This window comes from Hemitrygon akajei, chromosome 32 (genome assembly GCF_048418815.1).
Source record: "Hemitrygon akajei chromosome 32, sHemAka1.3, whole genome shotgun sequence".
Lineage (NCBI taxonomy): Eukaryota > Metazoa > Chordata > Chondrichthyes > Myliobatiformes > Dasyatidae > Hemitrygon > Hemitrygon akajei.
In genome coordinates this window covers 5,668,616-5,686,733 of record NC_133155.1, presented here as the reverse complement: position 1 = coordinate 5,686,733, position 18,118 = coordinate 5,668,616, and the positions used below count along the sequence as shown (strand labels likewise).

Here is an 18,118-nt window from a genome sequence, read left to right as displayed (position 1 = left end):
GATGGAGTTCAACCCAGATAAGTGTAAGGTGGTTCATTTTGGTAGGTCAAATATGATGATAGAATATAATATTAATGGTAAGACTCTTGGCAATGTGGAGGATCAGAGGGTTCTTGGGGTCTCAGTCCATAGGGCACTCAAAGCAGCTGCGCAGGCAGACTCTGTGGTTAAGAAAGCATACGGTGCATTGGCCTTTATGTATCGTGGGACTGAGTTTAGGAGCCGAGAGGTAATGTTGCAGCTATATAGGACCCTGGTCAGACCCCACTTGGAGTACTGTGCCCAGTTCTAGTTGCCTCACTACAGGAAGGATGTGGAAACCATAGAAAGGATACAGAGGAGATTTACAAGGATGTTGCCTGGATTGGGGAGCATGCCCTACGAGAATAGGTTGAGTGAACTCGGCCTTTTTTCCTTGGAGCGATGGAGGATAAGAGGTGACCTGATAGAGGTGTATAAGATGATGAGAGGCATTGATCATGTGGATAGTCAATGCTTTTTCCCAGGGTTGAAATGACTAGCACGAGAGGACAGAGTTTTAAGGAGCTTGGAAGTAGGTACAGAGGAGATGTCAGGGGTAAGTTGTTTTACGCAGAGAGTGGTGAGTGTGTGGAATGGGCTACCGGCGATGGTGGTGGAGGCGGATACAACAGGGTCTTTGAAGAGACTCCTGGACAGGTACATGGAGCTCAGAAAAATAGAGGGCTAAGGGTAACCCTTGGTAATTTCTAAGGTAAGGACATGCTCGGCACAGCTCTGTGGGCTGTAGGTTTTCTATGTTTCTATGACTTCCACTGGAACCGCAGCCTTCCATACCTCTACCATCCATGTACCTATCCAGACTTATCGTAAACATTAAAATCAAGCTCGCGTGCACAACTTGCGCTGGCAGCCCATGCCACACTCTCTCGATCCTCTGAGTGATGTTTTCCCTCATGTTCCCCTTAAACTTTTCATCTTTCACCCTTAACCCACGACCTCTGGTTGTAGTTCCACCCAACCTCAGTGGTAAAAGCCTGCGTGCATTTACCCTATCGATACCCCTCATAATTTTGTATACCCCTATCAAGTCTTCTCTCAATCTTCTACATTCCAAGGAATAAAAGACCGAACCTATTCGCTGTTTACGATTTACATCAACGATTTAGATGAAGGCATTGAGAATAACATCAGCAAGTTTGCTGATGATACTAAGCTGGGTGGCAGTGTGACATGTGATGAGGATGTTAGGAGAATTCAGGGTGACTTGGATAGGTTGAGTGAGTGGGCAGATACTTGGGAGATGACGTTTAATGTGAATAAGTGTGAGGTTATCCACTTTGGGAGTAAGAACAGGAAGGCATATTATTATCTGAATGGTGTAGAGTTAGGTAAGGGAGAAATACAAAGAGATCTAGGAGTCCTTGTTCATCAGTCACTGAAGGTGAATGAGCAAGTGCAGCAGGCAGTGAAGAAGGCTAATGGAATGTTGGCCTTTATTACAAAGGGAATTGAGTACAAGAGCAAGGAACTCCTTTTGCATTTGTACAGGGCCCTGGTGAGACCACACCTGAAGTATCGTGTACAGTTTTGGTCTCCAGGGTTAAGGAAGGACATCCTGGCTGTAGAGGAAGTGCAGCGTAGATTCACAAGGTTAATTCCTGGGATGTCCGGACTGTCTTACGCAGAGAGGTTAGAGAGACTGGGCTTGTACACGCTGGAGTTAAGGAGATTGAGAGGGGATCTGATTGCAACATATAAGATTATTAAGGGATTGGACAAGATAGAGGCAGGAAATATGTTCCAGATGCTGGGAGAGTCCAGTACCAGAGGGCATGGTTTGAGAATAAGGGGTAGGTCATTTAGGACAGAGTTAAGGAAAAACTTCTTCTCCCAGAGAGTTGTGGGGGTCTGGAAAGCACTGCCTCGGAAGGCAGTGGAGGCTAATTCTCTGGATGCTTTCAAGAAGGAGCTAGATAGGTATCTTAAGGATAGGGGAATCAAGGGATATGGGGACAAGGCAGGAACCGGGTATTGATAGTAGTTGATCAGCCATGATCTCAAAATGGTGGTGCAGGCTCGAAGGGCCGAATGGTCTACGTCTGCACCTATTGTCTATTCAATCTTTTCATATAACTCAGGTCCTCCAGACCCAGCAACATCCTTGTAAATTTTCGTTGTATTCTTTCAACCTTGTTTACATCTTTCCTGTAGGTAGGTGACCAAAACTGCACACAATACTCCAAATTAGGCCTCACCAATGTCTTATACAACTTCAACATTATATCTCCTGTACTCAATACTTTGATTTATGAAGGCCAATGTGACAAAAGCTTTCTTTACAACCTATCTACCTGTGACGCCACTTTCAACAAATTATGGACTTGTATACCCAGATCCCTTTGTTCTCCCACATTCCTCAGTGCCCTACCATTCACTGTGTAAGACCTACCCTATTTGGGGCAGCACCTCGCACTTGTCTGCATTAAATTTCATCTGCCATTTTTCAGCCTATTTTTCCAGCTGGTCCAGATCCCACTGCAAGCCATGATCGTCTTCCTTACTGCCCGCTACACCCCCAATCTTTGTGTCATCACTTAGGCCTCTCCACACACTACTGATTAGCCCTGTCAAACAGAACTTCCATCCCCTTTCTCCATAATTCGAGCTCTCAGATTACAGGAATTAAATATGTGCTTCCTATTATATCCAATATAATGCGGAAGCTCTTTGCCCCCCAAGGCAAGAGTTAATCAATTGTATTAATTGTTTGTATTTTTAATTAGACACAGTACAGCATAGGAACAGGCCCTCGAAGCCCATGAGGCCCGTGTGGCCCATTAACACCCACGTGACCATGCAGCGCAGTTTGCCGATCAGCGGGCCGTATAACGTGAAAAGAAGCAGTCCCAACATCAACTGCACTAATCACTGGCATCCAAGCAGAAAAGGCCCCCTTTATTCCCTCTCTTTGCCTCCTGCCAGTCAGCCAATCTTCTATCCACACTACCTGTAATGGCAGGAGCTCCCCTTTTGTTAAGCAATCTCACGTGCGGAACCTTGCCAAAGGGCTTCTGAAAATCCATGTAAACAAGGTCCACTGACGCTCAGACATGGCGTACTGAGACAAGCACCCTGGGGCAGAATCTTGTACTTGGCTCTCATTCTATAGACATGGTATTTTGGCCACTGTTACAGCACAGTGCCAAGGAGCCCAGTATCCCAGTCAGACAGTCCACTGATCAATGCGGCTCTTGCACAAGAATGTTTGCCTTACCGACAAGCAGGCCGCCGTTCGAGCCTCCGTTGATCGTCAGCTTCTCGCGGCAGGTGAACCCTTCCTGGATCAGGTACTCTGCTGCACTCTGGAAATCATCAAAGCCGTTCTGCTTGTTGCCCAGAATCCCGGCTGCAGAGAAAAAAAGAAGACAAAAGTTCATCGGATGTGGAGTGGAGACAAGTCTGGCACCGAACTGGTGTCGCTCAGTTTCAGAGTGAGGGATCAGGAGGTGCATTCTCAATAAGATGAGTTAAGAACACGAGAGATGCTGGAAAAAGTGGAATTTCCCGGTGGCCAACCATCTTAATTCATACCCCATTCCCAGTCCAACGTTAATCCATGCCCCCCCTTCTGCCATGCACGATGAGGCGACTCTCAGGGTGGAGGAGGGAATACCTCATATACCGTTTTGGTGGCGTCCAATCTGATGGCATAAACATTGATTTCTCCTTCCAGTGAAAAGAAGGAGAAATCCCTCCCCTCCCTCTCCCTCCCCTTTCCCTCTTCTTCCATTCTCCACTATGGCTTCTTACCTCTTCTCCTCACCTCCAGTGAAAAGAAGGAGAAATCCCTCCCCTCCCTCTCCCTCCCCTTTCCCTCTTCTTCCATTCTCCACTATGGCTTCTTACCTCTTCTCCTCACCTGCTGATCACTTCCACCGGGTGCCACTCCTTTCCTTTCTCCCGTGGTCCACTCTCTTCTCCTATCAGATTCCTTCTTCTCCAGCCCTTTACCTTTCCTACCCACCTGGCTTCACCCATCACCTTCTAGCCTTTCCTCCTTTCCCTTCCCTTACTTTTTATCCTGGCATCTTTCCCCTTCCTTTCCAGTCCTGATGAAGGGTCTCGGCCTGAAATGTCAGCTGTCTATGGATGAGGTCTGACCTGCTGAGTTCCTCCAGAACTTCGTGTGTGCTACTCAGGATGTGAATCTCGTCTCTATCCCCTGAGCTAACATTCAACGGCACATTTGCACCCACGCAGTGCTTTCAGAATACGAATCCACCCCTTTATTCTGAAGGACTGAGACTAAGTCAAACATTTTGGAATCAAGCAGATGCACTAATGATGACCAGAGCTCCAATGGATGTGAGTAATGCAACCAGTGCAAGCACAGGTAAGAGCCTAACAAGGCAAGGATGGGAAATTTCCTTCCTAGGCTGTTTGGATTTGATGATTTCTAGATTGATCTGATGGTTTAAGACCACTGTTCCGATATGAAAGTACGGGCCCATGAAAACTATCTCAGTACCTTTCCCTCTCTCTTTGCACTACTTGTTTAATTTGACTTTATGTTTTTTATATACTTATTGTCATTTGGTGTGGTGGAACAGTGGCAGGGATGGGGTGGAGGGCACGATGTGAGCCTATAGAGGTGGGATGTAGCAGTCTACTCTCTCCTTTGCAATACAGGAGCTACAAAGAAAAGAGCCAGCTGGACCGTCACCAAGACTGCTGAGCGAGCCTCCAGATGACCATGGATCAAGAGATGTGACCCATGGACCAGTCCTCCTGGGACACAAGCCAGGACCCAATCAACCCTGGTTGGGTCGCCTGGCAAGAGTGTCTGATTTTGAAAGACCCGAAACACTCAATGACGCCAGGTTACATCACTGCTGACGTGTCCCGGCGCATTCGAGGATGTATCTCAGCATCGTGTATTACAGTGTACTGCTGATGTGTAACAGATACTTCATGACATTTGCCAGTGATATTAACGTAGTGGTTAGCACAACGCTTTACAGTGCAGGCGATCCGGCTTCAATTCCCGACACTGTCTGTGAGGAGTTTGTCTGTTCTCCCTGTGATGTGGTTTGCTCTGGTTTCCCCCTCCTACAGTCCAAGGACGTACAGGTTGATGATCATTCATCATTGCATTTTGTCCGTGATGAGGCTAGGATTAAATAGTGGGGGTGGGGGTGGCTCAACAGGCTGAAAGAGCCCATTCTGCGCCAAATCTCAACAAACAAACAAACAAATAAATAAATAACACAAGAAAATCTGCAGATGGTGGAAATCGCAGGCAAACACACACACACACACACACACACACACACACACACACACACACACACACACACACACACACACACACACACACACACACACACACACACACACACACACACACACACACACACACACACACACACAGTACTCAGCAGGTCGGGCAGCATCTATGGAGATGACTAAACAGTTGACCTTTCAGGCCGAGACACTTCAACAGGACCTGATTAATAAATAAATAACCTGATTCTCATTCTGATTCACTTTCTCAGGAGAATACATTCAGACTTTTAGTATAGTCAAGAAGATACATTGTATTCTTTCAACCAGCTCCATGTACCGAATTACAAGAAAAACAGCTGAAGTGAAGATTCAAAGTTTCCTACCTTGATGCCAAGTTTCGCCATACTCCCCACCTCCTCGTAGATTAGCCACAGCAAGGATCCCGCCCAGGTGCCTGATATATATCAGATACGCCACACTGGAAGCACAGCAGAGCAGCAATTAAACAAACGACAGGAATTGCAGATCTAACCACAGGTGCTTGAACTATTTTAGGTAACCATATAAGAATCTACACTTTCAAAGGCAAGTAGGTCACTTGGATTTGAAGATCTTGAGCCGATCAATAAGTATAATTGATGCAACACACACAACACAAATAGGAGAAAATCTACAGATGCTGGAAATCCGAGCAACAACACAAAACGCTGGAGTAAGTCAGCAGGGTTTCGACCCAAAACGTCGACTGTACTTTTTTCCATAGATGCTACCTGGCCTGCTGAGTCCCTCCAACATTTTGTGGGAGGAACTCAGCAGGTCAAGCAGCATCTATGGAAATGAATAAACAGTCGACATTGCAGGCTGAAACCCTTCTTCAGGACTGGAAAGGAAAGTGAGAGATGCCAGATTAAGAGGAGGGAGGGGAAGGAGAATAGTGAGGTGACAGGTAAGCCAGGTGGGTGGGAAAGGTAAAGGACTGGAGAGGAAGGAATCTGATAGGAGAGTAGAGTGGACCATGGGAGAAAGGGAAGGAGGAAGGCACCCAGGGAGAGGTGATAGACAGGTGAGAAGGGGTAGGATGCCAGGGTGGGGAATAGAAGAAGAGGGGAAGGGGAGGGAACTTTTTTATTGCAAGGTGAAATCGACATTCATGTCATCAGGTTGAAGGCTACTCAGGTGTTGCACAAGAAGAGGCCTTGGATCGACATGTCGGAACACAAATGGGTATCAGAATTAAAATGTTTGGCTGTCGGGAAGATCCATCCATGGCGGCTGGAGTGGAGGTGTTTGGTGAAGTGGACCCCAATTGACAACAGGTCTCACCAACGTAGAGGAGGCTGCATTTCACAAGAAAGAATTTGCAGGTGAATGCTTGCCTTACCTGGAAGAATTGTTTGGGGCCCTGAGTGGAGGTGAGGGAGCAGCTGACTGGGCAGGAGTGGCTCTTTGCCTACTTGCAGGGATAATTTCTGGGAGGGAGATTAGTGGGGGAAGGTACAGATGTGTCTGGTGGTAGGATCTCTTTGGAGATGATGGAAGTTAGGGAGGATAATATGTTGATTATAACTGATGATTGAAACTACATTCAAATGACATATTTAAGCTGTTAATTTTTAATTAGTGAGTGAAAAAATTCTGCAGCCTCCTTAATGCCCTCAGGATATTCTGATATATTTTAAATCCGATGAAGCTTCCAAAAAAAACATCAGATGAATGCCAAAATAATTGATCTTTGTGATTTTTAATTGAGTGAAAAACGTTGCTGGGACACATGAAGAAATCCAGCGCATTTCTCTAACCTGCCATTAGAGGGCTCCACCATTCGGCTTACAGCCCCTTTGCCAGAGAGGAAGTAATCAAACCAGATTCTTTATTACTGCACATTATGTACCTATACACGATAGTACGATGTAACTGGGTATTAGCTCCTGCTTTTGCTCTCAAACAACCTAGCTTTAAAATTAAGGATTTGATACCCTTGTCCTGAACTTTCCCACCATGTGAAATACATCCTTTCTTCGCAGAATTGAATCCTTCAGTCACTTTAAACCTAGCAGTTATAATTCAGCCCTTTATCTCCAGTCTCATCCTTCAAATCTGCTTTTGGACCTTTACTCGGTCAAAATAGGATTCTTTTTAAGTTAAACCAGTTTAAAGCAAAAACACTGTTGATCTGTAATTCCAGGCACCCAGTCACAACCTGCTAATATATGCCTTTAAAAGAAAAACATGCCATAATAATAATAATGTGGATAGTGCAGAAGGTCGTCGCAGGTTACCATGGGACACTAATAGGACGCAGAGCTGGGCAGCCAGGAGGCAGATGGAGTTCAAGGTGGAGAAGTGTGAAGCAATACACTTTGAAAGGTTGAATGAAGGCAGAGTATGGGTTAGAATGATTAAGAAGATGTACGGTGTGCTGGCCTTCATTAGTTGTGGGATTGAGTTCAAGAACTGCAAGGTAACGTTCTATAAAGCCTGGCAGGTCTATAAAACTCTGCTTAGATTACACTTAGAGTACAGTGTTCAGTTCTAGTCACCTCATTAAGGGAAGGCTGTGGAAGCTTTAGAGAAGATGCAGAGGAGGTTTACCAGGATGCTGCCTGGATTAGAGAGCATGTCTTATGAGTATAGGCTGAGAGAGCTAGGGCTTTTCCCTCAGGAGTACTGAGGGAAAGGTGAATGATAGATGACTTGATAGAGGAGTACAAGATGATAAGAGTCACAGATCGAGTAGACAGCCACAGGCTTATTCTCAGGGTGGAAATGGCCAATACAGGGGAGTATAACTTTAAGATAATTGGAGGAATGTATAGGGGTATGTCAGAGGTAGGTTATATTTACAAGGAGATGCATGGAACGTGCTGCCAAGGGTAATGATAGAGGCAGGTACATTGGGGAGAGTTAAAAGTCTTTTGGATGGGCATATGCATGAACGAAAAATGGAAGGCTATGTGGGCGGGTAAGCTTAGATCAGGGTTTCCCAACCTGGGGTCCCACAGACCCCTTGGTTAACGGTAGGGGTCCAGGGCATAAAAGTCCCGGAACCCCTGCATCAGATTGGTCTTGGAGTAGGTTAAAAAAGTCAGCAGGACATCATGGGCTGAGTGGCCTGTGCTATGCTGCACTGCTCCGCTCCATGTGTCAACTCTACTCTGTTGGTGAGGTTACTCTGTATGCCGTTGCCCAACACTGCTTCATGCTCCAATGCAGGTTGCACAGTGTTCCATGTTGAGTTAAGTTGCCATTTCAGGTCTAACCATACGAGCGAGCTCAGTGGGACCTGTAACTTACTTGTAATATGGACTCAGTGAGATGTTGAACCCTCCATAGCCGTACAGGAACAGTGGGTGGGAACCATCTCGTTTTATCCCCTTCTTGTGGACAATGAACATCGGAATCTTTGTCCCATCTTTACTCGGGTAAAAAACCTTTGCCAGAGAAAGCAGCAGATGTGATAGAACCAGCACTCAATGAGGCATCACCAGTAAACATCTAGATGGCCGTGCCTTATTTGCCATCAACTCACCCGCATTTCCTCCCCCCCCCCCCCACTCCCTCCTTGGCAAGAGCCCCATCAAGACCCCGACCAACCCTGAGTAAAAAGGAAGCATGTTGTGGAAAGGTTAATGCTTAAATGTGTATGATAGTTGAGTGATATAATAGCTAGACCAAGACTATCTACAACCATGTCACTCAGGGACTTGTACTATATTATTTGTTGCTTTATGACTGCATTAAAAAAAAAAATCATAACCATATGTGCTATGTGCTAGTTGTAGTGCGCTGTTGGTAATGTGTTTTGCATCTTGGCCCCAGAGGAACAGTGTTTCATTTGGCTACGTTCATGTATAATTAAAGGAATGATAATTAAACTTGATATTTCTACTAAATTTAAACTTAAACATTCCTACTAAATGACGAGACGCTGTTAATGAGTTGGGAGATCCTAGATGGATCCAGCTTCAGCCAACATCTTCTCTTTCAGACAAAGGAGGTCAATGGACATGGAATCTCTTCTGTTTCTAAGCCATGACCATGTCCAGTCACTGCACTCTCATCACTGTAATCAGCTGGCCTATAAACACTGTGCATAAAATTGGGGGCATTCTGGTCTCCACAATGAGCAAGAAGTTTCAATTTAATAATTAAGTTAATTATAAGCATTCTTCTCGGATGTGGGGCCAGCATTTATTGCTGAGGTACAGATGAATGCCCTTGCCTATGTCAGCAAGAGGGTCCAAAAGAATCATGGAGGGAGTAAACATGAATTTTGGCCCACTTTCTCCATCAAGCACACTAATCACACAGCACATTCTCATTAGCAACCCTCGGATTGAGTCACCCACCTACACATCGTTGGGATTTGGGAGGAAACTAGAACTCCCAGAGGAAACCCACATGGCCCCAGGGAAAACAGAAATTACACACAGACTGCGCCGAAGGTAGGGATAGGGTTAAACCTAGGTAGTTGCAGCTGTGAGGTACCAGTGCTACTGTCACTCAAGGACTGAAAGAGAATCAGGTGGATATCCGAGTGATGCGCTCAAACCCAACCAGTCACAATGCTGGATTTTTCTTTTCCTTAAGCTTCCAGGACCTGCACCTATTCACCTGGTCTCAGCATCTTACTGCCTCACCTGAACTGTCTGATAATCAGAAAAGTTGAATCCTTTGATCTCCACTTCTCGGAAAACTTTAGGCTCCAGCACCTCTTGAGTCAGGTCACAGTGGTAGATGATTCCTGGCAGAGAACGTAAATTAATCTGTGAACAACTTTCATCGAATACTCATTTCAGGATAAACTCAACAACAATTTCTCTTCTCTTTTATTCAGTCACAGGACGTGGACATCGATCTCCAGCCCATGATAATAAACATTACCCAATGGAACTATCATCAAATGATGCCTCGTTGGGCAGAGCCTTGTGATCCAAGGTCCAATTGGCCTAGGTTGACACTTGGCACTTGGGACTGGTGCATTACCAAAGGTTTGGTTCTATGGACATGACTCAGTTGAATGCCTCTATTTGAAGATGAACAGGACAACCAATCCCTCAAGCTTCCACCACATTATTTGGTCCCTTACCTCATTGTTGTGGGTGATACAGTGTGTAATAGACCCTTCCATCCCTTTGAGCAGCACCAACCCAGCAACCCCCAACAACTCCCATTTAACCCTAACCCAATCTCGGGACAATTTACAATGACCAGTTCTCCAACCCGGTACGTCTTTGGACTGTGGGAGGAAACCGGAGCACCCGGAGAAAACCCAGGCATTCCATGTGGCGGATGTACAGACTCCTTACAGAGGACGCCGGGATTGAAATCTGAACTCCAATGGCCCAAGCTGTAACCATTTCTTCAGTCTGTCCTACTATCCTTATTGTACATACACCCCAGAACTTTGTGTTGTGCTAACCAGGCACACACTACCATGGCGCTCAAGGGGTGTGGGCAAAGGGGTAAATAAGTAACAAAGACAGTGAAGTGGTCTGGGCAAGCAGGAGATAGAGAAAGTCTTACAATTCGCTAGGAAGAAGGAAAAAACATAAGTTGAGGGCACAGTTGTAAAGGGATACAAGCAAAGATAGTTCTGGGGTGTTTGTACAATGAAGGTAGCAAGACAGACTGAAGTAATGGCTAAAATGTTGCAGGTTCCTGAAGTACTGAGTACGTGAACAAGGGTAGAGGAGCTTTGCCAAAATGATTCCAGGATCAAAGGACTTCAGTTAAGAGCGTGTACTGGAGCCACTGGCATTGTTCCCTTGGAATAGTGCCCGATAGGAGGTAGGTTAAATTTATTTATTGAAATACAGCTCGGAACAGGCCCTTCCAGCATCACCCAGCAACCCCCGATTTAACCCCGGCCTACTCATGGTACAATTTACAATGAACAATTAACCTACCAACCGGTAGGTCTTTGGACTGTGGGAGGAAACCAGAGAGCCTGGAGGAAACCCACGCAGTCACAGGGAGAACGTAGACAGTTCTTAAAGGCAGCTGCAGGAATTGAACCTGGGTTGCTGGTACCGCAAAGCGATGTGCTAACCGCTACACTACCGTGCTGCCCTATTATGACGGATACAGGGTAGATGGGCTGAAGAATTAAATTATTCCCATAGGTTATTTTTTTCTCTACCTTCTCCAGTGATTCAGGGCAGTGCGGCTTGTACAAAACTCTACAGCGGCAATGATCACCGACTGGGTTTCAATCCCCAGGGCTGTCTGTAAGGAGTTAGTGTGTCTCCCGTGACCCCTCATTCCAAACACGTATGGGTTAGGGTTAGTGAGCTGCAGACAGGCTATGTTGGTGCCAGATGTGTAGCAACAATTGCAGGTTGCTCAGCGCAATCCTTGCTTGTCCGATTTGACACAAACAGTGTGCACTTGGACGTACATGTGAAAAATATCGCTATTCTTTTAATCCTTTCGTTAATATGGAGGGCAGAATTTTTCACTTTTCTAAGTCTCAAATTCCGATAACCTCTCGACCCCTAATAAATAGCTTGATTCATTTCTCTTTGTCGCCAGTGACATTAATCTTGTGATCTGTGAATCTGCCCCTCTTGTGAGCTTTACCTGGTGTCAGGTAGGAGGTGAACTGGTAGAAGATTTCCTTGTTCTTCTTCCGTCCACTGTATCCAGAAATGCTGCCAACATCAAGGGGGAGGTCCTTGAGGAATTTTCCCGTGGCAAGGTCGTACAGCTGCAGGGTGTCCTTCACATCCTTTAGGTAATTCAGGACGAGGAACTTATCATTGACACAGGTTGCCCAGTCTGAAATGTGGAAGAGCAAGAATTGGAAAAAAAAAATATCTGGTACAAACTTTCAATCAGTGTATAGAGCCCTGAAAGATCTTACCCAAGACATCCTTCTCATGTTGGGGGATGAGTTCCTTCCACTGTGACATAGCTGGCTGTTCCAGGTTAATATTGATGACTCGACTGCGAGGAGCATCGAGGTTCGTTCTGAATGTGAACACAGGCCCTTCGTTTGTGACATAACTGTACTCTGCGTCAAAGTTGTCGATCAGTTTAACCCAGGGAAGGAGGCCTGTAAAAAAACCCATCTCTCTTGAAAATGGTAAAAATCACAAAGAAGACCTCATATTTATATATTGCTTGGAATGCTCAAGGCTCCTTAAGGTTGTCATAGCCGGAGCGAGGTAGAGGGGATAAGCTCCCACTACTTATTAAATGCTCCCAATCTCAAAACCAAGTCCAGCTCCTGGCCTTCATGCGTGGCTTAGTACTAAGCGCAGCGGAACTGCTCCTACTGACAGAAGAAGGGGAAAAAGCAGCATACTAATGCCTTAAAACTAGACACTTCGGGCAGATGGGGCTTGCTGGCTGTAGTTGGCAGCTCATCTAGAAGGAAAACTCTGATCTCACCTGGTCCCTCAACACCAGCTCCATAGCAAAGAAAGCCCAGCAGCGTCTCTACTTTCTGCGAAGGCTGAAGAAAGTCCATCTCCCACCCCCCCATCCTCATCACATTCTACAGGGGTTGTATTGAGAGCATCCTGAGCAATTGCACCATCTCGGATCACAAGACCCTGCAGCAGATAGTGAGGTCAGCTGAGAAGATCATCGAGGTCTCTCTTCCCGCCATTACAGACATTTACACTACACGCTGCATTCACAAAGCAAACAGCATTATGAAGGACACCACGCACCCCTCATACAAACTCTTCTCCCTCCTGCCATCTGGGAAAAGGCACCGAAGCATTCGGGCTCTCACGACCAGACTGTGCAACAGTTTCTTCCCCCAAGCTATCAGACTCCTCAATACCCAGAGCCTGGACTGACACCTTGCTGCCCTGTTGTCTTGTTTATTATTTATTGTAATGCCTGCACTGTTTTGTGCACTTTATGCAGTCCTGGGTAGGTCTGTAGTCTAGTGTAGTTGTTGTGTGTTTTTTTTTCTGTGTTGTTTTTTACGTAGTTCAGTCTAGTTTTTGTACTGTGTCATGTAACACCATGGTCATGAAAAACGTTGTCTCAGTTTTACTATGTAAAACTGCAGTTATACCAGCAGTTATGGTTGAAATGACAATAAAAATGACTTGACCTCAAATCTCCGCTGCCTTGCGGCTATACCCACTCAGTAAACCCCGAGGGAAAAATCCAGCTGGAGTCCCTAAGACAGTCCTACGTTGAGTTCAATGCTGACTAGCAACTCCTGCAATGGTGCTGGTATCAAACTGTATCGGTCTCTGCCGTTCCTTGGATTCAGGCGAGTGGAATGGGAGCCTGCTTCAGGGGCAGCAGTTTGCTCCCCTATATCATACTGCCCAGGCTTGCATATAGACTTTGACAGTTAGGACGCAGCTTCCATGGTCGATCCTGTCCAACAGAGGCCATGCATAATGCTTGAGAACTCCGCCATGGACAGCCTCAAGCCCGGCTCTGAAAGGCAGAGGGACAGCAAACCCAGAGCTCCAGAATGTCAACAGGACTCCAAAGACCTCGCTCTGGGGGAGGAAGGGTCATGTGATGAAAGCAGAAGCCACAGGGTCAGTCAACTTTCTGTCAGCCCAGGGCTGAGGTCTCTGGCGAGCTGCTGTCGGTGGTCTACGCCAAATAAATGTACGTGCGTGCCTAAAAGATGAAGGGGCTGTAAGAGAAGCAGGCAGGTTTTCAGCAGGTACCTACCAGTAATGTCATTTGGTAGTTGGTGCAGGTCACAGTACCAGACCCGGTTCTTGGGCTGACAACCCTCACGAATGGATAATAGAACATAGCGACCATCGTCAGAAACCTGAATGAAAGCAAACAAAATGAACTATCATGGATTTCGGTTCAATGGGACATAACAGGACCAGTACATTCTGGCCAAATTAAGCGGCTTTCCCAATTAGCTGAAGTTTCGTGGAAATAGTTGAAAACTAATATTAACTGAGTAGTAAATTATGCATTTAAAAGAAATGCAGAACAAATTACAATATGATAAAACTGTGCATTACTTCCTAATAGTTATCGACGGAGGAATTTGATCAGTATACGTTTCTGTGTTCTTTTGATAGTAAATATAGAAAATCAATGTAGATAATGGACTCCGTTTATACAACGCTTTTGGCGACAGCAGCCTCCAAATCTAGTTTCATTGTAACATTCAAGATGATTGTTGATACCTTCAAATTCTTCATAGTACCTAACTTGTTGAAGTAGTAAAATAGTTTCATTTCCAATCCTGGCCATCTCTTGCAACTCCAAGCCTGAATGCTTGAAACCGTGGTGAGCAAAATAGTTCCGAATTGTCTTAATGCTTCTTACCAAAAAAAATCACTAGCTTTTGAACACAAACACACACATATGATGCTCTTTAAAAAGCGTTCACTCTCAGCATGGTGTGATGTCATAACAGCCACACAAGTGCACTCGTCTAATGCTAGTTAGAAACTGTTTGGCAATATTTCCTTTCCCAATTAAGCGGCATAGTATCCCAAATAAATGAAGGGAATCCTGGCTATTTTCTCGATTTTTTTTGTTTTTTTAAGAGTCATTCCAAATAAGCAGCTACACCGATTAACCAATGGCCCTATTAACCAGAATCCACTGTATTTCTTCTGGGCAGTGTCTTTACAAGACGGGTGACCCCAGCCATTATTCATACTCTTCAGAGATCATCTGCCTGGCGTCAGTGGTCGCATAACCAGGACTTGTGATGTGCACCGGCTGCTCATACGACCATCCACCACCTGCTCCCATGGCTTCATATGATCCTGATTTGTTTGGGGGGGGGGGGGGTTGCTAAGCAGGTGTTACACCTTGACCAAGGGTGATCTGCAGGCTAACAGAGAGAAGGCGTGCCTTACACTTCCTTTGGTAGAGATGTGGCACCTCGCCACCCAAATTAATCATCCCACTTAACTCCTCAACCAAATCATTAACCATTATATGGCCCAACTGGAAATGATGCAAGTCTACCCCCACCCTCCAGGTGGATTGAATAAACAGTTTCAGTGTGGCAGGCACAAACAATGAGGGAAAATCCCATGACCCTGAGTTTTTTGTCTTCTTTATATTTGTCCAGGAACTTCCTGGGATTTTCACGGAGGGAGGAGCAGGGTTTGTGTCCTGAGCAAACAGTTTCTATTCAGAGCATTATTTGAATTAGTTCTTAATGTTACTTCAGTAAAAGTGTTAGCTATCAAGTTCACAACAATATCTTGAAACAACAGATTAACTAAATAAATCTGAGTGGAGAAAGAAACCATTTCATTGGACCTGTCATCAGTGGTGTTTACATTCATACCAGCCTCCTTTTATCTAATCTTACTGGCATTGCTCGTCATTTATTTCTTCGTGATGTGTTTGTCCAGTTTCACTTCCAAGCTGAATGTCTAACTTATCCACATCGGACACTCTAACACAGGGCTTCCCAAACTGGGGTCCACAGATACCTTACTAATGGCTTTGGTTCATGGCATAAAAAAAGGTTGGAACCCCTGCCCTAAGATATTTTTCCCAAGTTTCCTACTGAATTTATTAGTCATTATGTGATACTTATATACCTACTGGTGACAATGAAGAGTAAAACTAATCTGCCTACATACAGTGCTTGAAAACATTGTGCTATCTCAACAAATGTTATTATTGATGGCTGTTTCGTCAAAGTGTGTCTCAATGCCTATATCCTGTTCGTGGTAAAAGACGCAATTGGCTAGAAAATTCTCCAATTAAAGAAAATGTAGAGTGATCACTTAGAATCATACAGTACAGAAACAGGCCCTTTGGCCCATGCTGAGCCAATTAATCTGCATACTCCCATCAACCTGCACTGGGACTATAGCTCTCCAGACCCCTATCATCCATGTACCTATCCAAAACTTCTCCTTTACTTTGGAATTGAGTTTGCCATAACCACTTCTGCTGGCACTCTCATGACCTTCTGAGTGAAGAAGTTTCCCTTCATGTTCCCCTTAAACTTTTCACCTTTCACCTTTAACCATGACCTCTGGTTGTAGTCCCATACAACCTCAGTGGAAAAAGCCTGCTTGCATTAACCCTATCTATATCTCTGATAGCTTTGTATACCTCTATCAAATCTCCTCTCAATCGTCTATGTTCTAGGGGATAAACTCCTAACCTATTCAACCTTCTCTTATAACTCAGGTCTTCCAGATCTGGCAATATTTTCTCTGTACTCTTTCAACCTTTACATATTTCCTGTAGGTAAGTGACCAAACCTACAACTTCATGAAACAACTTCAACATAACATCCCATCTCCTGTACTCAATACTTCTGAGTAAAATAGGCCAATGTGCCAAAAGCTTTCTTTACGACCCTATCTAGCTGTGATAGCACTTTCAATGAATTATGGATGCGTATTCCCGAATCCCTTTGCTCCACCACACTCTTCAGTGCTCTACTGTTCACTGTGAAAGACCTCCCCGGTTGCTCCTGCCAAAATGCACACTTCACACTTATCCGCATTAAATTCCGCCTGCCATTTTTCTGCCCATTTTTCCAGCTGGTCCAGATCCCACTGCAAGTCATGATAGCCTTCCTCACTGTCCACTACACCTCCAATCTTGGTTTCATCTGCAAATTCGTTGATCCAGTTAACCACATTATCATCCAGATTGTTGATACAGATGACAAACAATAATGGACCCAGCATCGATCCCTGTGGGACTCCACTACTCAATGGCCTCCAGTCAGAGAAGCAACCATCTGCTACCACTCTCTGTCTTCTCCCACAAAGCCAATGTCTAATTCAACTGACTACCTCATCTGAGTGACTGAACCTTCTTGACCAACCTCCCATGTGGGACTATGTCAAAGTCCAGGTAGACAACATCCACTGCCTTGTCTCCTCCACTTTTTGGTAATTTCCTTGAAAAACTCTATAAGATTGTTTAGACATGACTTACCATGCACAAAGCCATACTGACTATCCTTAATCAGTCCGTATCTTTCCAAATACTTATATATCTGGTCCGTTAGAACACCTTCCAATACCTTTCCCACTATTGATATCAGGTTCATCGGTTCATGTTCTGAGCCTTTCTTAAACAGCAAACCAACATTGGCTATCCTCCAATCTGCTGGTACCTCTTCTGTCACTAAGGCGAGTTTCAGCACTTGCCTCCTGCAGGGTCCAAGGGAACGCCTGTCAGGCCCTGGTGTCTTATCCACCCTGATTTGCCTCAGGACAGCAAACACCTCCTCCTCTGTAATCTGTAGGGTCCAAAATGTCGTTGCTGCTTTGCCTCACTTCTATAGACTCTGTGTCTATCCCCTAAGTAAATACAGATGAGAAAAAATTCATTTAATATTTCCCCCATCTCTTTTGGTTCCACACATGGATTAGAATTCTGATCTTCCAGAGGATCAATTTTGTCCCTCGCAATTCTTTTGCTCTTAACATATCTGAGGAATCCCATAGGATTCTCCTTAACCTCGTCTGCAAGGGCAACCTCATGCCTTCTTTTAGCCGTCCTGCTTTCTTTCTTAAGTGTTCTCTTGCATTTCTTATACTCCATCAGCACCTCGTTTGTTCCTGCCTGCCTACACCTGAAATGCACCTCCTTTTTTTCTTGAGCAGTGCCTCAATATGTCTTGAAGACCAAAGTCCCCTACCCCTGTTATCTTTACCTTTTATTCTGATTGGTATACCAGCTTCGTACTCTCACAATGTTCACTTTTGAAGGCCTCCCATTTACCAAGTACACCTTTGCCAGGGAACAGCCTGTCCCAATCTATACTCGCCAGATCAATCTGATACCATCAACATTGGCCTTTCTCCAATTTAAAATCTCAATTCCACAGATCAGACCTGTCTTTTTGCGTATTTACTTTCAAACTAATGGCATTGAGATAACCAGATGCAAAGTGTTC

At 45.0% G+C, this 18,118-nt stretch overlaps 1 protein-coding gene across 1 annotated transcript in view; it reads right to left on the bottom strand.

Annotated features, from left to right (window-relative positions):
- The window catches only part of LOC140719777 (prolyl endopeptidase-like), a 38,553-nt gene that overhangs the window by 4,245 nt on the left and 16,190 nt on the right, over positions 1–18,118 (bottom strand). The window contains exons 7-13 of the mRNA XM_073034645.1: positions 13,927–14,032; positions 12,134–12,325; positions 11,851–12,048; positions 9,909–10,012; positions 8,563–8,699; positions 5,652–5,746; positions 3,257–3,388 (exon numbers count right to left, since the gene is read on the bottom strand). Coding sequence (XP_072890746.1) covers positions 3,257–3,388; positions 5,652–5,746; positions 8,563–8,699; positions 9,909–10,012; positions 11,851–12,048; positions 12,134–12,325; positions 13,927–14,032 — 964 coding nt within the window. The remainder of the gene's footprint in view (positions 1–3,256; positions 3,389–5,651; positions 5,747–8,562; positions 8,700–9,908; positions 10,013–11,850; positions 12,049–12,133; positions 12,326–13,926; positions 14,033–18,118) is intronic.